Here is a 25,870-nt window from a genome sequence, read left to right on the forward strand (position 1 = left end):
AAGTGAGTGTTTAGCTTTCCTCACCTCCTTAAAGGACATGCATGGACAGGGACAGGGAAAAAGGGGTTAGGAATGGGCGTTATGTGGCCCAGTACGTAGTATCTACTACAGCAGAGAAGGTTTGAAATAACCATTGCCAAGTTGAAACAAGTTCAGCAGAGAAACGATGTAGGATTGCCAGGCGGCATCAAGGATTCAGTTGAAATTGGAATCATGAGTTGATTAACTTTTACGTTACTTTTTTTCCTAGTAGCGCTCAGGCGTCCAAGCATGACGGGTTTTATTTTCCGAAAATGGCCATGACAGTATCTCCCATTTTATAAGGTCTTCCTACAATGATATTGTGACATTTAAGTGAAGGTATATGTCCTTCCATTTGAATCATGGCAGACAGACTCTGGCATAAGTGTCATTGTATGACTTCTGAGGCTAGGTCATAAAAGCTGATGTAGCTTCCACCTGGCTCTTTTGGAACACCTGCTCTTGGAACCTAGAAGCCATGCTGTGAGGAAGCCCAAATTACCCCAGGTAGTGAGACAACAGGGAGCAGACATGTGTAGATGTTCCAGGTAACAAACTAGCTGAGATCAAAGCCAATTATCAGGAAAACCCACCAAACACATCAAGGAAGACACTTCTTGTTGATTTCAACCCCAGCTCTTGAGTCATCCCTAGCCTTTGAGTCTTTCCAACTGAGGCCCCAGACACCACGGAACCATCTCTACTATACTCCCTTGGAATTTGTGACCCACAGAATCTGTGAGCACAATAAAATGATTATTTTATATGAGTAACTTGGGGTGGCTTGTTACAAAGCCACAATAACTGGTACACTGAATAAAAGCACAACCAATCAACTCCTTAAAAAAGGAGAGAACGTTTTATTGCAGCATAACACACAAAAAGAGAAGTCCATTATTTTAAGTTTATAGTGAGTTTTCACAAACTAACCACATTCGTGTGTCCAGAACTCAGTTCATGAAACAGAACATTCCCAGTACCTCAAGAGCCCTCCTTACACTCTCTCCTAAGCACTAACTCTCCCTCCCCAACCCCTTATGAGTGTAAATGTTTTAAAAGTTCATACTGTCCAGATATAAATCCTCACATTTTTATAGTCAATTAATTTTTGACAATGGTGCCAAGACAATATAACGGGGGAAGAATAGTCTCTTCAACAAATGGTGTTGGGACAACTGAATCTCCACATGGAAAAAAAAATTGAAGGTGGATCCCTCCCTCACACCATATATAAAACTAATTCAAAATCACAGACAAGTGTAAGAGCTAAACTATACAATTCTTAGAAGAAAATACATAAGTAAATCTTTGTAACCTTGTATTATACAAAACCTTCTTAGATATGACACCAAAAGCCCATGAAAGAAAATTTAAAAAATAGTTAAGTTGGACTTTATCAAAATTGGACACTTTTGTGGTTCTGAAGACACCATCAAGAAAGTGGAAAGACCGCTTATTGGTGTGGCTTAGTGGGTTGGGTGTTGTCTTACAGAGTGAAGGGTTGCAGGTGCAATTCCCAGTCAGGGCACACGCTTGAGTTGAGGGCTGGGTCCTAGGTTGGGGCTGATTGATGTTCTCCTCAAACATTGACATTTCTCTCCCTCTCTTTCTCCTTCCCTTCCTCTTTCTCTAAAAATAAATAAATAAATAAATAAAGTCTTAAGCCCTGGCTGGTGTGCTTCAGTGGACTGAGTGCCGGCCTGGGAACCAAAGGTTCGAATCCCAGTCTGGGGCACATGCCTGGGTTGCAGGCCAGGTCCCCAGGAGGGGCTGTGTGAAAGGCAGCCACACATTGATGTTCCTCTCCCTCCTTTCCCCTCTCTAAAATAAGTAAATAAAATCTTTTAAAAAAAGAAATAAATCTTAAAAAAAAAAGAAAGTGAAAAGAAAACCCACAAAATAGGAGACAATATTTATAAATCATGGTAAGGACTTGAATCTAAAATATGTAAAGAACTCTTACAACTCAAAAATAAAAAGACAACTTAATTTTTTAAATTTATAAGATTTTAAGATATTTCTCTTATGAAGAGAATTTCTTCTTTCTTCTAAAGAAGATATATGAATGGCCGACATGAAAAGATGCTCAACATCATTAGCTATCAGAGAAATGCAGATCAAAACCATAATGAGCCCCAGCTGGTATGGCTCAGTGGCTTGAACAGTGGCCTGCGAACCAAAAGATCCCTGGTTCAGTTCCTGTGCACATGCCTGAGCTGTGGGCCAGCACACAGGAGGCAACCTATCCGTGCTTCTCTCACAGGTGATTTTTCTCTTTCTCTCCCTTTCTTCCTCCCTTCCCCTCTCTCTAAAAATAAATAAATAAAATCTTTAAAAAAATTTTTAAAACTGCAATGAGCTATGATTTTACATCCACTAGGATGACTATGATAAACGGTGGTGAGGATGTGGGGAAATTGGAAACCTAACACAGCGCTATAGGGAATTTTAAACGGTGCAGCTACTTTGGAAAACAGTTCTACAGTTCCTCAAAAAGTTAGGCTTAGGATCATCATATGGCCCAGAAATTCCCCTACTAGGTACACACTCAAGAAAAATAAAAATACATATGCACACAAAAACTTGTACACAAATGTTCATAACAGCATTATTCACAATAACTAAGAAGTGGCAACAACTCAAGCGTCCAGCACCTGATGAATTAATAAATAAATGTGGTATTATCCATACAATGGAATAGTATTTGAAAATATAAATACTAACACATGCTGTAACATAGATGAATCTTAAAAACATTATGCTAAGTTAAAGAAACCAGTCACAAAAGACACATATTACATGATACCAATTATATGAAATATCCAGAAAAGGCAAATCCATCAAGGCAGAAAGTATATTTGTGGTTGACTAAGGCTAGTGGGGGACGGAGGAGTCGGGGTTCGTGGAGAGTGACTGCTCATGAGTACAGAGTTTCCTTTTCGGGTGATGAAAATATTCTAAAATTGATTGTAGTAATGGTTATACAGCCATATTAGTAAACTAAAAACCACTGAATGGAACATTTTAAATGGAGAAAGTGTATGATATGTGATCTCTATCTCAACAAAGCTATTAAATTTTATTTTAAAGTGCACATTGGCTGCTAAATGGAGAATGGGTTTTAATGGGGCAAGGAGAGGAACGGGAAAATGTTTAGGGGGCTGCAACAGGCGTCTAGATGAGAGAAATGATGCACTAGAGAGGTGGTAGTTGAAACTGGGAGAAGCAGATGGACCGAGGGGTATTCTGAAGAGTCGACAGGACTTGTTAGGGGATTGGAATTGGAGGATGAGGAAGAAGGAGGAATAACTCAAGAGTTAAGAGAAAGAAAACTCAAGAAACAATACACATTCAACGCTTCCCACTAACCAAGACGTGTTGTCCCTCTCTTGCACCAGGATTCAGACCCAAGGTCCTAGTTCCAGGAATGGAGGTAATTTCTACAATACCCTCCCACAGGATCCACCAAGCTGAGTGGCGGAGCTCTCAGCCAACAGCTCTCTCTGCTCACTGATCTGATTTCCCTGAACTCATTCCCTACTCTTTGGCCTCTCGTGAGAGAATCACTTCTGGAGCAGAGTGCCCACAGCTTTTCACCAATCAACTCCTTTCCTCTCGGGCCTCACACCTTTTGGACTCTGGTCAGTTGCCTCTTGGGATCTGGCTCACGGTGTGGACCCCCACTTCTCTCTCATCACTCTATGACAGTGATTTTCAACTGGTGTGCCGCAAGAATTTTTAAAACATGCAATAACTCACTAGTCAAGGGCACTAACCTCTTTTCTCTTAGATTGTCAAAAAAAACCAAAACAAAAAACAAATTACAACAGCCAACACAACAATAGCTGCCCAGTGTGAATGACCTGTCTTGAAACATATATAGGTCATGCAATAGAGTTTCATCTTTCTGGTCAAGTTGCATAAGAAGGTTGCATCTGATTCACTAATTCTTGGTACCAGAAATCCTTATATACAAGTATAGTCACCTGATTTTTAAAAAGTCACTTTGGAGCAAAAAGCGTAGGTAATTCCTACTATTATTTTTTTTGTAAATCAGTTAGAATTATATCAATTTTTGTGAGATCAGCAAAAAATATATTTTTGCGCGTGCCACAGAACTTTAGTAGTTAATGTGTGCCACAAGATGAAAAGGTTGAAAATCGCTGCTCTATGACATAGACTTTGCACCTCTATTACTTGTGATCACAAATGGCTTGAGACATTTCCGGTACTTCATTCTAAGTCAGGGAACCTTGAGAGGACGCCTAGACAAGCAGGGATACCGAGATGAGTCCCATGTATTGATCATTGCTGTGTGTCAAGAACCTGTTGGAAATGATGGCCAACATTTACTGAGTGCTCACTTTGTGCCAGACACTCTCCTAAGCATTTTATGTGGCAATCATTTAATCCTCACAAAAATCCTATGAGGTATTATCTCTACTGTACAGATGAAGAAACTGAGGCATAGAGAGGGGTCAGTTACCTGCCGGAGGACACACAAGTAATTAATGGCAGTTCCAGGATTCAAACCAGGCAATCTGACCCGACTCTACAGTCTTAATCACTATGTTACACTGCTACATGTAAGGCCTCATTTTATCCTTCTAAAATACCTCAGTGAGAATAAAAAATAATAGTAATAATAAAAAAAAGACCTCAGCGATAGGAGCTATTAGTATACATCCCCATTTCACAGATAAGGGAACTGCATGTGGGGGTTTTAAACTTGCCCAAGTTCATAGAGCTAGTGAGTGGCAGATTCTCCAAACTGGAAGAAAGTTTGCGGATGAAAACATCTATTTCCAACCTTTAACTAGAGCACAAATGCACCGCTTGCACATAGCGTGTGGAAACACATTGCTGTGCTTCAGACTCTGCCTTCCATCACCATATGGTCACTACCAGCAGAGTTTCTGTTTACCTCTAGGTTCTTGTCTAACTCTTTTCTACCAGAAATAACAAATCAGTAAAGACATCTACCCTGATTCTAAAAACTCTTACAATGAGAAAGAACCAAGTTTCCCAAACACTGAGGTAATTATTGATATTTGTGGGAATCTTTTTTTGTGAGTTACTTTTTAAAAAAGTAAATTTAAAAGTAAAAAAAAAAATTTTGTGGGGATATTTGTGGGTTACTTTATTTAAAAAAGCATGAATATTCTTTAATATTTTTCCCCATCAGCCCTGGCTGGTGCGGTTCAGTGGGTTGAGCGCTGGCCTGTGAACCAAAAGGTCGCTGGTTCAATTCCCAGTCAGGGCACATGCCTGGGGTATGGGCCAGGTCCCCAGTAAGGGCGCATGAGAGGCAACCACACATTGATGTCTCTTTCTCTCTCTTTCTCCTTCCCTTCCCCTCTAAAAATAAATAAATAAAATCTTAAAAACAATATTTTCCCTCATCATCATCCATTGCTGGTTCCTCAGAGAAGCTTATCTCAGCTTATTGTTTCTGGCTTGACAACGGAGAGCAGATAGTGCTCCATTTTACTCATTTTACCTTAACACAAAAGCTCTTTTCATTCAGTTTCCTATTTCTTAGGCCGGGATCATGTGCATATGTATAATGCAATGCCTCCTCCCTTTCCTGCTTATCTTTCCCCAAACTGGATAGCCTTTCAGTCGCACTATATTCTAGGTCAACCCTTCCTCTTCATTTCCAATGTACCTTGTACTCACTGGGTTATCGAAACATTTCAGGTAATTATGCAGGGACTCAATTTTTTTTCCCTCATCATAATGAAACATTATTTGAGGACCTGCTGTACTTTGATTACCAGAGACAGCCCTGTGCAAAACTACAAAATAGGCCAAAGTTTACCCTTGGCAAGCTCAACTTTATACTCCTTTCTTGGCTCTGGAACTTTCTATTTGTTCTTTTTAGTTCTCATATGCTCCTACTTTCTTTCCTTGCCTTTTCAAAACCTGCTCTCAAGAAAGGATTTGGAGTAATTCACACTAAGGAACTAATGACTGCCGAAACTCAATATTATCTCTCTTAGGGTATTTGCATTTTAATAAGGGATAAAGGATTAGTCATCAGCTTTAGATTTCTAGGCTTATGGGAACTTGGTGGGGAAGTTAAGTTTTCCCAAGAACCTTCTGGATTGACACAAACCTAGTTCACCTACTCTGTTTGACATCTGAGCAGCAACTTTATGGATCTACCCTTGATATACAGCTGGCTCAGTACCCACCTTGGTAGTTAAATTGCTCTTTTCTATTCTTTCTCTTCAAGAAACTCCTGTTTTTTAATGAAAAACTGGAATGTCTTTCTTTTTGAACACCAGATCACAGTGGGTGGAATCTCAGTCCTGTCTGAGTACAGAGGCAGCTTTTAAGATGCAAAGTAGATAGAAAGCATTCTGAGAGCAGGCACCGCCAATGTCAAAATCATGACAGTATTGTGGGTGTGTTCAATATTAGCCACTTGGAACAACTTTGATCTACCCATCGTAATCAGCAAGAGAGCCCTTGCGGGCATAGACCATTTATTAATTTCTTCAACAATTAACACATACTGCACGCCAGACACTGTTCTAGGAACTAGTGGTGCAGCAGGGAGCAAGACCAAGTGCCATCCACATGGAGCTCATTACATTCTAACAGGGGTAGTAGACAAAGAACATACAAAATATGACATGTGTTGATAAGCGTCAAAGACCTCACTGTGGGGCGAGCAGGGGTGGGGCAGGGTGGGGCAGGGTGGGGTGGAGGGGTGGGGTTGGGGGAGGGCGGAGCAAGCAGCAGGTAGGGAGTGCTGGGAGGAGGCCAGGAAATTGGTGCCTGCAGTGGTCGCTGCTTTGCACAGGGTGGTCTGGGAAAATCGGTCTTATAAGGTGACATCTAAGCAGGTGAATGAAGTGATGGAGTGAGTCCTGTAGGCATCAAGAGAGAATACTCCGCACAGGTAACAATAGCAAGGGTGAAGACCTAAACGCGGAAGCATGCTTACCCTGTTCAAGAAACAACGTGAAAAATAGCGCTTCTGGAGATCAGCGAATGAGGAGAGTGGGTAAGAGCCCACAGCGCTAGGTTATGTATAAGGACCTTGGCTTTTCCTGACGGAAAAAGCCACAGGAGGGTGTTAGGCAGAAAAATGACATGATGTGACGTGCGTGTTAACAGATCGCTTTGGCTGACTTGCGGAGGGCGGCAAGAGTGCACTAGTTAGAAGATGATTGCAATAACGCAGTTGGAAGATGGGGGTGGGGGTGTGTGGCCTGGGAGGTGGTTGTGCCGTAGGGAGGAGCGGTCAGATTCTGAACTCATTTGAAGGGAGAGCCAATAGGACTTGCTGATGATGTATCGAACATGCGGCATGAAAGAAAGGAATCAAGGACGGCAACGAGGTAGAGGCGCTACTTTATACTCCTCTGTTTGCTGGAGGGAGATTGATGAGAATGAAAGATGGTCGCGCCGACGACCTCCTGGGAAGTTTTAGGAAAGGAGAGGCAGGCCATGCCAAGCCTCTCCTCGAATCCCATTCATACTCGCCGTTTCCTGGGCCCGGCCTGCCAGGCCTGTGCACAGCGGGGTCCTCACGCATCCTGGGGTGCACGCTGCCACCTAGATTTCATGCTGATTGACAGGCGGATGACTGGCTCTGGCCCTCGCTCACGAGAAGCTGAACTGGTTTTCTAAATTCACAATGGAAGTCCGACTCTAATAACTACTTCAGCAAGACAGTCTCCGGGCCTCCCCGGGAAAACTCCTCTTGCCCCAGATGTTGTTTCTCTTGAAGCCTGCGCTCAATACACCGCCCACCTCAATATCCTTAACATCCCCAATTTCCACCCCCTGTTTGTCACGACTCTTGCTGAACCAGTTGGTCAGAACTCCGTTCTGGATGGCAGATTGCAGCACGTCCTGAGTCTTATTCTCAGGAAATGCTCCGCACGACCAGACTAGCCTCACGAGCGCAATTAAGTGTATCGCCGGCGCAGAAAGGTCTCAACTACCCGTTTCGTCCCTCTCTGGTCACGCCTGCCAGACCAGGATTCCGTGCAATGCCTGGGCGGATTCTCCAAAAAACTACCCTCTCTGCCTGTCAGCGCCACAGCCGAGAAGCCTGTGGAAACGCGCCTGCGCCGCATCACGGGCCTGCAGCGTAATCTCCCAGAGGGCGTGGCGCCTGCTCACGTGACGCACGCTGGCCAAAGCCTGGGCTCCTGGTTGCTAGGCGACTCCAGCTTCTGTGGGGCTTCAGCTGTTCCTCTTCATCCCGGGAGGTAGCAGCGGGAACTTCAGACCCGGCTGGCACTACTTGACGTGCTAGTGCCCGCGAGGCCTTTTAGCGGCTGCGGTCTTCACACTGGCGGCCATCCCGATGGCGTCCCCTGTCCCCGCACTGTTGAACCTTCGAGGCTGGGGCCCGGGCGTCCTGGCATCCGCGGGCTCTTGTTCCTCCAGGACCAACTGGGCGACTGGGGTGCCTCAGGGCCACGCTGATTAGGCCGGGTCCACTCAATGAGCTTCCTGCCGTGGCCAGCGCATCTCGAGAGAACCGGCTCAGACCGTAGTTTGGCCAAAGGTGTGACTGAGGCAGTGGCTGGCTGAGAAACTGGTGCCTGGTGGAAATCCCAGGCGTGGCTTCCTGCAGCTTCCTTGCGACTTGCGTCAAGGTTTATTTAGGCTTGTCGCTTTGATCACAGAAGGGAAATGGTCAATAGGGGCTCTGTGCTCTATGTTTCTTTCCTGAATTGATTGTCTTGAATAATTGTAGGCTGAAGAACAGATTTAGATTTAAAAAAAAAAAAAAAGTAGCTATTCCCAGAAGTGAGGAGAGTCACATTTAAAAAAAAGAAGTTTATGTACTTGGCCCTGGCTGGTATGGCTCAGTGGATTGAGTGCTGGCCTGCGAGCCAAAGTGTCATTGGTTCGATTCCCAGTCAGAGCACATGCCTGAGTTGCGGGCCAGGTCCCCAGTAGGGGGTGTGCGAGAGGCAACCACACATTGCTGTTTCCCTCTCTTTCTCCCTCCCTTCCCCTCTCTTTAAATAAATAAAATTTTTTTAAAAAGTTTATGTACTTGACATTTTAAAAATAAAAAGGCCTTTGGGATTTCTAATAACGATGGCAATCTGTTTGCTGTTCAGTATTTTCAATCCAGAAATACTTGTGGTGTGCCTGAGACTTGTATGTAACTTAGAGAGCTTGATATTTCATGTGTACCTAATTTATATTTGGATTGGGTTTCTCATTTCATTCTAATCATGAATTTGTGAATAAGGCTGACAGATTTCACTACCCTTTTTGTCATGCATAAGGAAACATGATCAGAGAAATTACTTCCCAGACATCAGTGCTTCTCCATCTTGAATGTGTAAAGCAATCACTTGGGATCTTGTTAAAATGTGTGTTTTGAACCTTCAGGTCTGAGGACCTGAGAGTTTCTGCATGTCTAACAGCTGTTGGCCTCTGCATACATTGAATTGTTAGCAGTAGCCTATGTAATTGTTATTCCTAGTTAATGGCACAACTGCCTCCTTTCTGTATCTAGTTTTATTCCAAAACATCAATTTTTATTTATTGATTGATTGATTTTAGAGAGAGAAAGGAAAGGAGAGAGAGGGAAACATCAATTTGTTGTTTCACTTATTTATGCGTTCATCGGTTGATTCTGGTATATGCCCTGACCAGGCACATAAACCTAATTTCAAACCTAAAATCTTAGTGTATCCTGAGGATTCTCTAACCAACTGAGCTACCTGATCAGGGCACCAAGTAGCAATTTCTTAACATCTGCGAACTTTTAGTTATATGTGGAGGGAGAGCCATTGGGTGGAAATGATCAAAATTATATAGTCCACATACAATTTTCTATTCAGGACTCATTTTGGTTATTTTGTTAGTTTGATCATGTAAGAATTCACAATAGTTTAAATAACATACTTAAAAGTATCAAACTTTTTGTTGTTGAAAGGCTTTAACCAAGTAAAGAAGGTGAAATTTCCTCTGCATTGAAGGACATACTTAACTCAGAGGATCCATAGATCCAAAGTTGACTCCCGCTGACTCACCAAGCCTCTCCAATCATTTGACTCTTTTAAAAGTTTCCTCAGTGAGAACGCACCTCAAGCTCTGAACACAGAGAATAAGGCAGGGAAGACGCTCCAATTTATGCTATATTTACAGGAGAAGAAATGTTAAATGATGCAGGAAAAATTAGATACCTAAGAAGCCAGTAAGAGGATTTATAAAATTTATGGGCTTATCCGAATACTAGAAGAGGACCCTTTAATAGGTCTCCGCAGTTCTCTCTCTCTCCCTGTACAACTCTCCCCTCTCCGGTACCCTGTCTTATGAACTCTAGCGGCCTTTGTCTCCCTGGACTCTCAGCTCTGTCTCCTTCAATCAGGGACTCTACTGGGGTCTGCCTCTGTTTCCTTCCCTACACTGTAGCCTGGAACCTCAAGGCAGTAAACTGGGGCAATGCTAGGGTTCCCCTCCTTTGCTTTCCTTTCCTCAGGGATTACTGCCCTTGGTAGCTCGATGTCCACTGTATTGAAAACCCATTGTTTCATACTTTTTGTCCCTCTTTTGTCTGGTTTAAGTAGGAAAGTAAATCTGGTCCCTGTATTCCTGTCTTGACTTCTAGAAGTCAAAGTCTAAATATCATATCCACTTGGAACACTTACCGCTCAAAACGATTGAATTTTAAAACTCGTTAGGTTGCATGCTATCGAACTCAGGATTGAGATTCAATTTATTACAGAAGATAGCTATTATCTTGTCTTTATATTAATGCAGACTTCACCAATAGCCTGGCATTTGGCTGACGCTCAGCAAGGCTGGAGAGGATGAATAAACTATTTTGAGCAAACAGCTGTCGATCAGCTTATGGTGTCTTCTTCCAACATTTGTTGATGGGCTTTTGTAATTTTCTTCTTGTCTGCCAGCAGGAAATGAAAGCTAGGCAAAATGGAAATTTCTAAGACTTGTTATTCATGATTATAATTATCCACAAAAATGCACCCTTTAAAAACAGCTTATTTACAAGCACAAGGGAACTTTCGGGGATAATGGAAATGTTCTAAAACTGGGTTGTGGTGATACTTGCATCATCTTACAAAAATTATTGAATTGTACACCTAAAGGTAGGTAAATTTTGTGGTATTGAATATATAAATCACACCTAAGTAGAGCAGATTTTTAAAAAAAGCTTATTTTGAAGATTCCCAAGATATTTTAAGGTAAGAAAGGAAGTTGCCAACCACTTCATAGAAGCCAAACCCAGCTTTGATTTTTTTCAAAAAATGCATTGAAATATAAACCTGATTCGGTAGGTGTAGAGTCTATGGTGAACTTTCACTTTGTCCAACACATGTGTATTGCTTTTGTAATCAGAAAAAAGAAAGACCTTAAAAGGAAGATTAAACATGTTAAATTAAAAGAGAGAAAATAAAGGGTGATACCAAGAGAAAAAAAGGGTCTATTTGACCCATCCCCAAGGTAGTGGACAGAATGTTAGGTTAGACATCAGAAAGCCTGAATTCTAGCTCTGTTTGAACTCTGAACTCAGACAAATTATTTAGCTGCTGGCCACGGTTCCAGAAACCAGTTTTAAGTAATGAAGTGAACATTTGGAGCCTGGATCTGAAACTTAAGTGAAGCTCTGAAATAACTTTGCCAGCAACTATGGGGATGATGTCAATATGGGGGAACACTTTTCTCCTCCTGGCTACCCAATAAGTGGGGGACACTCCCTCTTTTGCAACCAGTCTGATGAAACCTTTGACAGGAAAACTATTTTTAATTCTGGATCCTGGAGAGGAAGTTGCTGTACAACGTACAGTGACATCACTGGCTTGGCACGTCAGCTTCCTTATCAGATAAAAATAATACGTATGTATTTATAATTGGAAGGACAAACGAGATATATTTTGTTGAACTCAGAAGGAAATTGGGATATAAAAGCAAGTCATAGTCAAACAACAAGTACTTTATTGTATCACTGATTTTGTTATACTACCTTGTAGCAGACCTGCTTTATTGATATGAGAAATCTGTCTACTTCAAACATTCATCCTTACCTTTCCAAACCTGTGGAAGGATGTTGAACTGCCGAGCATGAGTTGGCTCATAGATGGATTTGTCTCAACAGCATTTTCCCATGTGTCCCATGGCTTTGTGTCACTTTAGAACCTCAGTTTTAAGCTATGGTCCCTTTAGTCATCAATTATTGAATGTTCAGTTCTACTAATGACTTGAGTCAGATCTATTTACCCAGAGTATATAGTTTATAATTAATAATCAGCCCTTGCATTGCCCTAATGCCTCTGTCTCTAAGGACCAGGTTGAGGGTGTGCTTCCAGCTGTACATCATTAGCAGGAAGTCGGGAAAGGTTAGCCTGGACAGCCTCCACCCTGCCGATGAAGAGGAGCTGTTCAGAGGCTGCTGACTTCCTTAGAGAGGCAAAGAGGGTGCCGTCGAAAAGAAAGGCAGAGGGAATGGGCTGGGGCTTGCAAAAATTGGAAGATTTCTTCAAGGAAAAATTAAATGGTGCCAAGACTACATTAAGAGAGCCTACCTTATAATAAAATTGTTGAGGTCTCAGGGTGAAATCTGACTGACGAACCAGCCTACTCTGCACGTCTCCTGCTGGGTAATTGTGGGAGAGCCCTTGCATACTCCTGAATTCTTCTGTATTAGCTGATCAAGCAGACGTTTTCTGTGCCCTCTCCTGGCTTGACTTTGAAACTGCAGAACGTGACAGTCTTTAAACTTCACTGGGTGGGTCTTCTCTTAGGTCAATTCGAGTTCTGCCCTCCCTTTCTCATTTTGAACTTGAGAGAGACCAAGAGGGTCAATGATCTTGGTGTCTGAATAAAAGTGGTCAGATTTATCAGGCTTCAGGTGTCCGTGCGATAAGCCGAATAGAGAGTCTAAACCAACCAATCTCATGTTCAAATCGTGCATGTTCTTACCTTCTGTTATTGGGGATAACTCCGTGGGAGCGTGTAAAGTATTCCCTGAGGCGTTGCTGGGTGTGTAAGTTTATAGGTAAAAGAAGTGGGAGAGTGAAGATTTAGACAAGCTTTGATCAACTGCGGGGACAATTTTGTGGGGATCCTGCTGTGCACACACTCGTGATAAAAGTATTCTGAACACACTAAAAAATACCTGTATTCTTCTTTAGGGCCAAGGAACAAGGAAGGTAAAGGTACATGTCAGGTCTGGGGGCGGCTGGCGTTGCTGCACGATCATTCCTGAGCCTGTGCAAGCACGGACACGTTCAAAGTGCTGACTCCTCCTCTGGAACCCTTGCATCATGCACTAGGCCAGAGGGAATCCAGCAGACAGCAGAAACGTCGCGGTATTTTCCTCACACTCTTTGGCTCTCACAGTTTTTTGGCTGAAATAGTAATCTCCGCAGAGCTACTCTCCGCAGCTTCCAGAAGATCTGTTCAATCATTCACTTGCTCACCAAACATTTATTATTATTATTATTTTTTTAACAAGGCACTGCACTGAAAAGTCTGGCTCAAAGGATGAAGCAACTATTGGAACTTACAGTTAATTAGAATGGTGCTTTAGAGTCTTTATTCTGTTAGGGTACACAGAGAAAATGATACAGTTTGTATGTCCTACTGAGGTAAACCTGGGGGTGGGAATTTAGGGGCATTTGTATGTGTTTTGGTAAAAAATGGTTAATTCTATTTTCTACATATTGTATAATTATGATTTGAAACATAAAATGAAAGTATTAGAGACAGCATTAAATATTGAGCTTACACAAAATTTCTAAATAAAATATTTTCAAAATTTTAGCTTTCTTCAGTGAATGTAACTTCTTAATATGAGGTTTTATGCTTGAAATGGCTATATGTAGTAATGACCAGGACTTTTGAAGGAGGGTCGCTTCAAGCTCTTGACAGCCGTGAATGACTGGAAACTCAACTGGGTAATAACAATGTCAAAATTTTTAACATTAAGAAAATCACAGAAGTTAACATATTTGAAGAAATACCTTATTTTTTTTTCAGTAGCAATTGTACAATTGAAATAGCTTACGATAATTTATTCGATTTTGAATCCAATCCAAATCATGTCGAGTATTTGAAAATAACATCACTCTGATTTCAAACATGTTCCTTCAGCTTTGACATCCCCTTGGTACGTACTGCTTGTTCACTGTTTATGGCCAGCTGCACTCTGTTCTGATTGGCCAATGTCTGTGCCAGCTCAGGTGTTGAGTATTTTTAATATCCCCCTGCCCAGAAGTATTGTTAGAACAATCGCCCTGAAGTTAGCTTGGACGCCCCTTGGGCACCAGAAAAAAATGGGTGGGAACACCTGATAATTCGTGAAGGCAGAGTCGAGTCAGCCATCTGGGGCTGCCCCGGCCGGACCCCCCGCCCGCCTCCTCGCCCCTTCACTCTGCACCTTGAGAGGCCACTCTTCCTCCCTGGGCTCCTGGGACCCAACTCCTCCAGCAGGGCCCCAGGCCCTTGTCCGTGATGTGCAGTAGTGCGCTCGTTAGCTGGCCTCTGAGGTGGAGGTGCAGGTGGGGACACACGGCAAACAGAAAATGACACTGACCCTGCTGTGTACTCGTGGGGATCGCAGGGCAGGATGTCAGACTCTGCTGCACTGGGATCGCCCAGAGGCGACTGGCCCAGCTCGTGGCCCCCTCGGGCCACGGGATCTGTAAGCTGTGTCCCCCTTGTAACCCAGTTTGCACTACGCCAGTGTGCTATGACCACTGGTCAGGGCCCTCTGCAGTGGAGGAAATAAAACATACAGTGACAACCAAGAGCTACCTGCTATTTAACAATGTGTGCCTTACGGTGCTCTCCCACAGCAGCCCTCATTTAATCTTCCTAAGAACAACCAGGAAGCACTATTATCCCGTTTTACAGAATAGGCAGTAGGTTCGAAAGGGTGAGTCCACACTTTCCGGACAGGGTGCCTCAGGGACGTACGCGTTGGTGGGCTGAGTTCAACGATTAGGTATTGGAGTGACAGCTTGACTTGAAAGTTTTGGGGGACAATTTAAGTGGTAAATAATATAAAATATTTGTATGCTAAAATAGGTATGTGTTATGAAATTGATTGAAAACTTTCCACAAATTTGCAAGATCAAACATGAAACTTCGAAGAAACATTGTACTTTAACAGCAGGCATCTTTGAACCATGCAACACCCACCTCCCGTTCTAGATCTGTGCGAATGGGGAGGACTTCTCTCTTCTGCTATCAATGACTGAGATACACTGATTTAACCTTTCCTCCCTGATTTCAGATCCCATACTTATCCTAAGTAGGAAACTGTTAAGGGTTCAAGAGAGTTTCAGAGCGGTTCAGGGCTCAGCTGAACATTGGGCATGCGGTGCTGGGAGCTGAGGAGAGAGCCTTCCAGGCAGAGGGTGTGGCATGAGCAAAGTCAGGGGACAAGAGAGTGGGGCTGTGGAAGGTGAACAATGGCCGGAAGGACAAGAACCTGAAGATGCGTAATGGGAAATACGATTAGGAAGGCGGACTGGCTCCAGGAAATGGGATCTGGCAGAGAAGTCTATGTGATACTGGCAGTGGAGAGACCGAGCTAGAAAGCTGGAGGTGGGAAGGCCTGAACCGTGCGCAGCAGCAGAGGAGAGGAGGGGAGGGTTTGCACGCAGGGAGCCGTCAGGACTTACCGGAGGATGGGGCAGCGAGCAGGCGCCAAGACGGAAGTGGGCAGTCACTGGCGGAAGTTGACAGCCCACCTGAGGTGCTGTCAAAACATCCAGGTGGGGAGTGAGCAAATGGGCGACTGGAGTCCAGGGCTGAAGCTTGGGTTGTGAGTTATTTGCCTATAGGTGAAAACTGTCACCTTGAGGTCACATAGGTGTAAGGAGAGCAGGGGCACGCAGGGTCAGAGATGCCACCTGAGGAGTTTCACAGACAGGAGTGTTCAACAGTAGCAAATCATGGAGAGAAGTTGGAGTCATTGTCACTTAGTGCCTGGCACATGCATTAGGGCTAAATATTTATGAGAAGAATAAAAGAAAAACCAAGAGTAAGAAAATGATACATTCAGGACAAGCAACATGAAAGAAACAGTAGTAGAATCGGGGCACGGGGTGTTAAGAGAATAACCAAGAGATCATTGCATTTGTTCCAGTAAATCATTGCATTTGTTCCCGTAAATGTGGGGACCTACTTCCGACACAACCTCTTCCAACCCTGAATATCTGTTACTGACCATTAGGAAACTTTGCTCTGCCCTGCAGATTGGAGGCTGGGTGGGGTAGGATTTAGTGTGTAACTTTCCTGTAAAGGTTATGATTTAATGCACATTAGCGCTTTTCACATTCAATCTCAATCTCTAGAGATTAAAAAATATATAATATCACCAAGTGGCTCACATAACTTCATTACAAATCACTTCCTTTTCCCCATGAATCACTTCCTTTTTCCCATGTGGCTTTCCTCTCCTTAGAAATAAAGAGGACTGCAGACTAGTGGGCTTGCCTGTAATCCTTTTTTGTATTAAAAAACATATTTTATTTATACTTAGAGAGAAGGGAAAAGAGGGAGGAGGGAGAAGGGAAGAGAGGGAGGAGAAAGAGAAGGAGAGAAACATTGACGTGTGAGAGATACAGTGATCAGTTGCTACTTACAAGCCCCCAAATGGGGACCTGGCCCACAACCCAGGCATGGTCCCTGACTGGGATTTGAACCAGTGACCTGGTTTACAGGCCAGCACTAGCCCACTAAGTCACACCAGCCAGGGCCTAATTCCTTTTTAAAAAAGTTTATTTAGAAAGACTTGCAGCTTCCTGAGAATCCTACCTAGACATTTCTTGATGCATTATTTTTTTAAAAAATGCATTTCTAATTTCTCTCTTTTAGAGAAAGTTCTTTTCAAGTCTTTTGGGTTAAAAAAAATATGTCTCTGAATAGGAAAAGAAGCTGCCAAGGGCCTTGGGAGGTGCAGACACACCTGGACAGTTCGGGTAGGTGAGCAGGGAGCCCCTGGCCTGGCTTTTTACTGATCAAAGAAGCCAGAGGCCGAAGTCCAGACAGGGGTGTCGGGAGAGAACGGCCGGGTCCCTGGGCCCCTCCCCCGCCCCTGATCCACTGGGCGCCCCTGCCCTTTGAGCCCGGCGGCTCCGCTGGCAGCAGCAACCTGGCTGCTGTCGGGGACGAGCCAGGTCAGGCGGGTGGGCAGCATGCTGCGGCTGCTGGCGACCCGCTGCGCCCGGGGCCCGGGGGCCGGCGGGGCCGCGCGCCCTGCCGCGGGGCTCTCTGACCGCTGCCGCAGCCCCAGCCGCCAGGCCTCCGACACCCCCGGTAACCTGCCCCCCAACTCCGATGCCGTGGCCCGGCCGGTGGGCGTCTGTTCCATGATGCGGCTGCCGGTGCAGACCTCCCCTGAGGGGCTGGATGCCGCCTTCATCGGGGTGCCCCTGGACATTGGGACCTCCAACCGGCCCGGGGCCAGGTAAGGGCCCAAGGACTCAGGGACACGTGGCTGGAGAGCCTGAGGGCCACCGGGTACGGACGCCGCACAGGCGCCTCTGCTCACCCCGAGTCAGGTTGGAAGCTGGTTCCTGGCTCCAAAGTGCCCCTAATCCTTTGAGAACTGACTTCCCTTTTTTTTCACCAAGCAACGTGGAGGGCTCAACACGTGTGGCATCCACCGGTAAAGAAAGGGTTCGACGAGGGGAGCCTTTCCACTCCTGCTCCCTGGGGCCTTGCTGCTGGGGTGGAGGCTGGGGGGGGGGGGTCTCCCTAGCGTCCAGGGGCGGGGCACATTTGAGGACAGAAGAAGCTGGCTGCCCCTTCCCAAAGCTCCTAGATGTCACCTGCTTCAAGAATTGCTCAAATTAAGGCAATTTTCCTAAATTCAAGTCAGGGGAGTAAAACCCACTTTCCTAATTATTGAGCTTTCAGCTATTTCTGATGAAACTCAGCAACAATACATCTGACTACTGGTCTCAATGATAAATGGCATGATTTATTAAATGTCTACTAAGTGCAAGGCACTGTGTATAGAGAATCTTATTTCATTCTTACAACAATGGGGTAAGGTCAATATTAGTATCATTTTACAGATTAGGAAAGGGAGGCTCAGGGAGATTGAATTATCCAATACCATTTAGTAATTTCGTGATGGGTAGGCTCCTACATCTGTGCCTTGCGTCTCCAACATGTAACCCAGCACGGTGGTTCTGGACCAGGGTTATTTTGCCCCCAAGGGACATGTGGCAGTGTCTGGAGGCATTTTTGGTTGTTAGAATTTGGGGGGAGGGGGGCTGCTGGCATCTAGTGGGGAGAGGTCCGGATGCTGCTAGACATCCCACAATGCTCTAGTGGCCCCTATAACATCCAGCTCCCAGTGTCATCATTGCAGAGGCTGAGAAACCCCTACCCAGGCAAGGCCTCTAAGCCTTTAGGGATGCGCACAGGATGTATCTTCTTCCAGATTCGGACCCCGACGGATCCGGGAAGAATCAGTGATGCTTCGGACGGTCAACCCTAGCACAGGGGCGCTCCCCTTCCAGTCCCTCACGGTTGCAGACCTAGGCGACGTGAACATCAATCTTTACAACCTTCAGGACAGCTGCCGCCTAATTCAAGAGGCCTATCAGAAAATTGTAGCCGCGGGCTGTGTTCCTCTGACCTTGGGTAATGGCATCTGCAGGGGCAACCGCAGGTCGCTGAGCTCAGGGATTATTTACCATCGGTTGGCGTACAGCTACTTCTCCAGAGCAAGCCACTGTGAATGTGGAGACAGCAGGATAGAGAACATTATTTTTTTTTTCCTAATAGTTAATTTATTTTTTTAGAGAGAGGGTAAGGGAAGGAGAAAGAGAGGGAAAGAGACATCGATGTGCTGTGAGAGAAATATTGACCAGCTGCCCCTTGCACGTCCCCAACTGGGGACCTGGCCTACAACCCAGGCACGTGCCCTGACCAGGAATCAAATCAGTGACCTTTCGGTTTGCAGGCTGGCGCTCCATGCACTGAGTCATACCAGCCAGGACGAGAACATTATTAATTCATGTATTCTCACCCCTCAGGAGAAGATACTTAAATGCTCGGCTAGTATGACAGGCAGGGTTGGACTAGGAAGAGGCAAGTAAGGCATTCGCCTCTATGCAAAATTTAAGGGGTGCCATAAAGTGAACGGTAGGTATTACTGATCTCCCCCTTTTGCCTTGGGCTCCACTATGGCTCAGAACAACACAGTTACTGGTCCCATGTTTCTTTAAAATTTATCTTTAAAAATTTTTTTTACTTTGAGGGTATGTTTGCTAAAGCTGGGGACAGTGAACCAAGGAAGGGCTTAGCACAGAAAAAAAACAGCATGGGAGTGCCTAGGCGGGGCTGCTTTGGCTCACTGGGAAGTCAGAGGAACGGGCCTAGGTTCCGCTAGTTAGCTCCAGACGAGATGCCCCGCTGCCGGCTGCTCCGCTGGCTCCTTAGGGATTAGGAGACGCACCTCTGAGAGGCAAGGAGGATGTGGGCCTGCTTCCGAGAGGGAGGGCACGCCTGTCGTGGATTTTTTGCGTGACTTTTTTAAAAAGAGTATTTATCTTGATGGCTGATTTTTTTTGACATCCCTTACATTTTGCGTCCCCCACCTCACGCACTTCACCTTTGTCCCAGCCCTGGGCCCCTCGCCCGGAGAAGGCTGCCAACAGGGGCTCAGCGTGACTTTTGAACTCTTTCAAGGGCACTGTGTTAGTGACTTTGAGGGAACCACGTAGGGTGGTTTCCTCCTTTTCAGGGTCCGTGTCAGTGCTGCTTTCCCCTCCCCCTCCCCCACCCCACCCACTCTGACTGGGTCACAAATAGTTAAAATGGTAGAGACCTTTTTTCTAAATAGCACATTTATTTTTGCCAAAATAGAGAGCCTGGCTTGCAAAGCATAGCGGTTTCTGGATGGCCTGGTTTGAAATCTCAGCTCCACCTCCCACCTATTCATGCCTCATTTCCTCATCTGTAAAATGGGAATAATAGTAACAGCACCTACCACATTTGATTGTGTGAGGGACCTATAATGAAAATGCATACAGAAGGCCCAGCATTGCGCTTGGCTTATTTTGAGCGTCAATAAATGTTAGCTATTATTATAATAGTTAGGCATAGCAATACTTTGCTAGGTCTGTGCTGCTAAATACAGTAGCCACTAGCTGCACGTGGCTGTTTAAATTAAAATTAATAAAAAAAAATTTTTTTTAGATTTTATTTGTTTTCAGAGAGAGGGGAAGGGAAGGAGAAAGCGAGGGAGAGAAACACTGATGTGTAAAAGAAACATCAATCAGTTGCCTCTCGCATGCCCCTCAACTGGGAATCCAGCTCGCAACCCAGGCATATGCCTAACAGCGAACTGAGCCAGAGACATTTCGGTTTGCAGGTTGGCGCTCCACCTATGAAGCCACAACAGCCAGGGCTAAAATTAGTTTTAAATTAATTTAAATTATTATTTAAGTCATTATTAAGTTATGAATTTTATTGGTTTAAATAAAAGAAAAATTTCAGCTCCTCAGTTGCATGAGCCCCGTTTTAATAGCCACATATGATGAGAGGCCACCATGCTGGCCAGAGCATTTGTAGAATTATGTGCATCGCTGCAGAAAATTCTATCGGACAGAGCTGTTTTGGGCATTTTACCTGGAAGCCCTCATTTGTTTAATTTCTTCTTTTAAATGACAGTGTAATTCCAAACACCTAGTGTCCCTTTCCCCATTGAACAAAATCTTATTTTAGCTGGGGTTGTAGTTCTTTAGCCTCACAGAAAGCGGGGCAAATGGGTCAAATTGAAGACTGTTCTACGTCACACACAGCTGTCTCGTCTTATCCGTATTCCAGAGGTTTTCTTCTTATTTCTTTTTGCAGGTGGAGATCACACAATCACCTATCCTATATTGCAAGCCATGGCGAAGAAGTAAGTCCCAAATGTCTGGGCCCAAGCAAGGTTTCAAAACTTGGGAGCTTGGGAATAAGTTGTTTGTTGCTAGATGGCATCAGATGACCTCTGCTGGCTCAGACTACTGGGGGTGACAGGAACTTCCCAATCGAGTTGCTTCTGTGGACCAAAATTAAGGTCGGGCTCCAGGTGTCTCTGTCAGTCACCGGCTAGAAGACAAGACTATTATTAACACCCCAGGGCAGCCTCCCTTGCCCTAGGTCGGCTCCGGTATGCACGCTCAGCACTGGCCTCTGGGGGAAGATGAACCCCTGTGAAATACACAACCCCTGTTAACTTGTTTCTGTGTCGCTCAAAGGCAAAACCCAAAAACACACAGAGGCCCTGGCTTTCTGCTGCAAGGGCCCCTTTCCCAGAAAAGCTGGGAGCCGCTGGCTTTTACAGTAGCAGAAGTCTACCAGGGATAACTAACTTTGGCGAATTAGTTTGGGAGGGAGACAGATGGGCCAAGTTGGTGGCAGCTCCAGCATTTATAGATGAGAAGGATGTGTAGGTAGAATTCCAATCTGGGGCCGGTTGGTACAAAGCTGTGTTTGCCTCGCGTTGTTTTGGATTGTAGGTTTCTTTTGGTTGGCTAGCAGGGTTGATGGAGATTATGGCGAGAGAGCGCTAGGTGTCCAAGCTGCTTCTGGGTGCCACGGCTGGAGAAAGGGTGGCTTTGATTAGTTCAGCTGAGCTCACCCTTCGTTGTCACCCACCCAGCTCTCTCCATCTGGAAGAAGAAAATTCTGGGTGGTAGGTAGTGGGTGGCAGCTAAAGCACAGGCCTATTTTCAGCCTGACTTCTCTGAGTGTATTGCTCTGAGATGCTAAGTCTTTTGAAGACAGAGACCAGCAGGGCCTGTGACTGATGCCAGGTCTCCCCTCGTTGGCTATGAACTGTCATAAAGTTTCGGGGGCTTGGAGGGCGGCTGTGCTCAGCCCTTGTAAAGAGGCCCGGCCTCTGAGCCGCCCCGCTGTCCTCAGGCACGGCCCAGTGGGGCTGCTGCACGTGGATGCTCACATGGACACGGCTGACAAGGCCCTGGGAGAGAAGATCTATCACGGGTCGCCCTTCCGCCGGTGTGTGGACGAGGGACTTCTGGACTGTAAGCGCGTAGTACAGATTGGCATCAGGGGCTCTTCCATGACATTGGATCCCTGCAGATACAGCCGGAGCCAGGTAATAGACCGAACGCCCCTCCCTCTGTTTCCTGCCTGCAAAGTGCCTTCCTCTCCTTTGCTCACTCAGTGGCGGCTACGGATTCAACAGGGGCTTTAATAATCATGTTCAGGAATCGGGGGTGGGGGGGAGAAAGGCTGAGTTTGCACCCAGGGGGTCATGCGGAGCAGAGAGGAGCAAGGATGCTGGTTCATGAGGCCAGGAGGCCTCTCACTGCTGCGGTGGGGAGGCGAGCAGGAGCGAGCCAGCCCCTGGGTTGTCGCTGGCCAGGAAAAGAGCTGCGGGTCCACCCCCAAGGCAGGTGGCCGCCTTAGTTCTCACCTTCGCAACTGCTGAGCAGAGTGGCTCCCAGGTGAACACAGAAGGCAAGACCCAGCAGGGATGGCTCAAGGTCCCCTGCAAAGGCCAATCTTCTGGACAGGGCTGTTCACGAAGCGCTAGCACAAGCCGTCCTGAGCGTCTCTCTTGCTTGAACCACGCTTCTCTCTGATCCCGTCTCCAGAGGTCGGCTTTGACTTTCCCCTGCTTTACCCATCGTGGTCACTGTCCCTCCCTTCCTCACCTGTAAAATGGGGATGATAGTTCCCTCCTCATGAAGGTTTGGGGTCCAATGGGATGTGCGCAGAGCCTAGCATGGGGTCGGCACGTAGGAAATGCCCGGTAAATGCTGCCATGCAGGCGTCTTGACGGCCCGCTCTTGGACGGCTCCCTCCTCAGGGCTTCCGGGTGGTGCTGGCTGAAGACTGCTGGATGAAGTCGCTGGTTCCTCTGATGGCCGAGGTGAGGCAGCAGATGGGAGGCAAACCCATTTACATCACCTTTGATATTGATGGCTTGGATCCTGCCTATGCCCCAGGGACGGGGACACCTGAAATTGCTGGTCTCACCCCAAGTCAGGTAAGGAGGCTCCACCAGTGACCATACCTGGAGGGAGGGGGGAGGATTTTTAACTCCCTGTCTTCCTGGGCCTTGTGGCGAGTCTTCAGGAACCAGGATAGGATTCTACAGGCAGAGCATGTAGGCCTTTCCTGTTCTCATGGCCGCCGTCGGTGTGAATACTTACTGAGGACTGGGTGCTTTAGCCTTATCTGGGACATCATCGTCCTCCATCTGATCTTCCTGCTGCTGCTCCATCCACAGTTGGTTCATGGGGACAATACTGTAGTACCCCCTCTTAAGGACACTGATCTTTTGGGGGTTAAATTTGAAAAGTACGCACACTGGGATTAACCCGCTACCAAGGGAGTTTGCATTTTAGAAATACCCAAATAACCTCCTATTGGCTGTGCTGAGTGTAACATGGGGAGGCAGAATTGGAGTGTGGCTATGACGAGAAGGTAAGCGCCAGGAGGCTAGCGCCTCTGGTTCACTACCCAATGCTTGGAGCCCAGAATAGTGCCTGACCTAGAAACTGCAGGTGCTCGAAGATTGTTCATTGTGAAGAAATGAAGACTGCTTAAACGGCATGAATGATCTCATATCCTCTATGAAAGGATGGTCATAACTACTGCTTCCAAGCCATTTTCAGTTCCCATCAGAGGGCTTTCTAGAACACAATCCTCATCCCTCAGTTTGTCATCCTTCTGGGTGTTTCATCTGCCCAATGGAAACTCCTTGGGACAAAGCAGTTCTTACTCCCAGCCCCTCGCTTATCCTGTCCGCCGGCCACGCCCAGCTACGGGTGCCTCGATCATGGTGCCTTTTCCCTCTACCTGGGCTGTCCTTTCCCTGCTCATCTGCTTGGGCAATTTCTGGAGCTCAGTGTGTCCACCTTGGGGAGGACTTCCCCCGCCTCTGGGGGCCGTCACATGCTCCTATCCTGTTCTCCGCTTGCTTTTCTTGAAGTCCTCCATACACGACTTGGAAATGATTGGCTTGCTTTATCCCGTCACTGCACTGTGGAGCCCTTAGGAGCAGGGACTGTGCCTTGGTCATTTGTGATGCCTGCCAGTATGCCTGGCAGTCAGTGAATATTTACTGAGGGAAAGCCAAACAGTTCCAAGTCAAAAGGTGGGCACGTGTTGGGAGAAATCCACCGAGGCCGCTACCGGTTGCTTCTCACCGTTAATGATTACCGCTGTGGCTTGATTGCGGACAGGCTCTGGAGATCATTCGGGGTTGTCAAGGCCTGAACGTGGTGGGTTGTGACCTTGTGGAAGTTTCACCGCCATACGATCCTTTTGGTGAGTAAACAAGAAGCCTGTGACCCGCAGGCAGTGGCTAGTTTAAACTATATTAACCTAGTTAATAGGTAGCGGGTGGATGGGTCCTTCTGGGTAACTCGGAAACCTGAAGATGTCCTACAGTGAAGAAAATAAGCCTATTATCGCACGCCTTACAACCACAAGCTAATGAGCACTAACAAAACCCCGGGGAGGTCGCCAAGCACTGTTAGCCTGCCCACCAGTCAGCAAAAGAAACCAACCTGCAGTTTAGTGACAGCGTGGCTCTCTGCCATCGTCCTGCTATCTCGTGGAAAAGGGAATTCTCAAAGGATAAATAATATTTATTAACATTAATAAAATGGGGACTTAGATGACTTAGGAGAGATAAAGCAGATGCCACTCCAATAAACTTAATTTAGAAAACCTTACGGAGTTAGGCCTATTGGTCTCCCATCCTCTCTCAGAGGGTAGATAATAAATACAATACACACCATTATTCCAAGTTTCCTTGTGGGGGAAGTCTGTTTGCAGAGCAAACCAAGAAACTTCTGAGTCTTAACACGCTATTTCCAAACGAGTGATGGAGGAGAATACCAGGGAAAGCTTGTTCATAGGGGGCTGGCCGGCGCCAACAGGCGGGTGGGAGGGGCCCTGAGCAGGAAGACAAAGGGGAGGAGGCTGAGCGGTCCCAAGAGGCATGGCCAGGGCCGGGGGGTGGGGGTGTGCGGTCTTCACCTTGGGTTTTAATTCTTCGTAGGAAACACGGCCCTCCTGGCTGCTAACCTGCTGTTTGAGATGCTGTGTGTTCTCCCCAAAGTGACAGTTGTCTGAACCTTGTCCTCTTCAAGACATCATCACATCGCATCAGGGACAAATTCTCAAGAACTTATGAGCAAGCAGTCAGTTCTGAAGAGTTTATGCCAATAAAACTTTCTACTAAGGGTGTCATTGGTGGCTGTAAAATCAGGGTATAAAGTAAGAACTCTAATCTAAACAGCCAGTATTAAGGAGGAGTTTGAATTAACTTAAAAAACAGAGGCCACTTGTTCTGTGCTGATTTTTTCCTTTAACACAAGATGATGGAGGACAAAGGGGGAAGGGATGGAGAATTTAGTTCCAAGTTATCTTAAAATTGGAGGAATGAAATAAAATAAAGACTACGAAACAATACGGTATAAACCTTCCATATTTCTGTAGTATCTTCCTTTTAAATACAGCTCCTCCTCTGAGGAGCTTGGGGCCTGCAACTTGGTTTTAGGACCATCATGATCATAAACAAGAAATTGGAAAGAAACTAACATGCAGATCCTAATAAATTTCCCATTCGAAAGTCCAGGGCAGGCGGGGTGTGGGGGGTGGGGTGGGGGTTCTGATGGTTTTGGTGGTGCATGAAATGTCTTGTAAACCAGACACCACCAGCTGGTCTCCAAACAGCCCTTCGTGATACTTCCTTAAGCCTGTGTTGCATTATCTGCTCTTTTAGCAGATACAGCCTCTTGGGCAGTAGTTCCCAAAATCTGTAGTTAGGATGAGCTCATAAGCATGTGCTCAGTTACATGCAAATTCCGTTTTGCTGCTAATGTGTCCATGATCAAATCAT

The 25,870-nt window shown here is 45.8% G+C and overlaps 1 protein-coding gene across 1 annotated transcript; it reads left to right on the top strand.

The window, feature by feature from the left end:
- The first annotated feature begins 17,177 nt into the window (after positions 1 to 17,177).
- AGMAT (agmatinase (putative)) lies at positions 17,178 to 25,438 on the top strand. Its single transcript, XM_054579632.1, has 7 exons — positions 17,178 to 17,449; positions 18,434 to 18,636; positions 20,854 to 20,902; positions 21,910 to 22,105; positions 22,823 to 23,002; positions 24,204 to 24,288; positions 25,028 to 25,438. Exons 1-7 carry the CDS (start codon positions 17,178 to 17,180, stop codon positions 25,099 to 25,101), a joined length of 1,059 nt encoding a protein of 352 aa, XP_054435607.1. The 3' UTR covers positions 25,102 to 25,438.
- Positions 25,439 to 25,870: the final 432 nt, after the last annotated feature.

Source organism: Pteronotus mesoamericanus, unplaced genomic scaffold (genome assembly GCF_021234165.1).
Source record: "Pteronotus mesoamericanus isolate MK-2021 breed Mesoamerican mustached bat unplaced genomic scaffold, CSHL_Meso_final contig_557, whole genome shotgun sequence".
Lineage (NCBI taxonomy): Eukaryota > Metazoa > Chordata > Mammalia > Chiroptera > Mormoopidae > Pteronotus > Pteronotus mesoamericanus.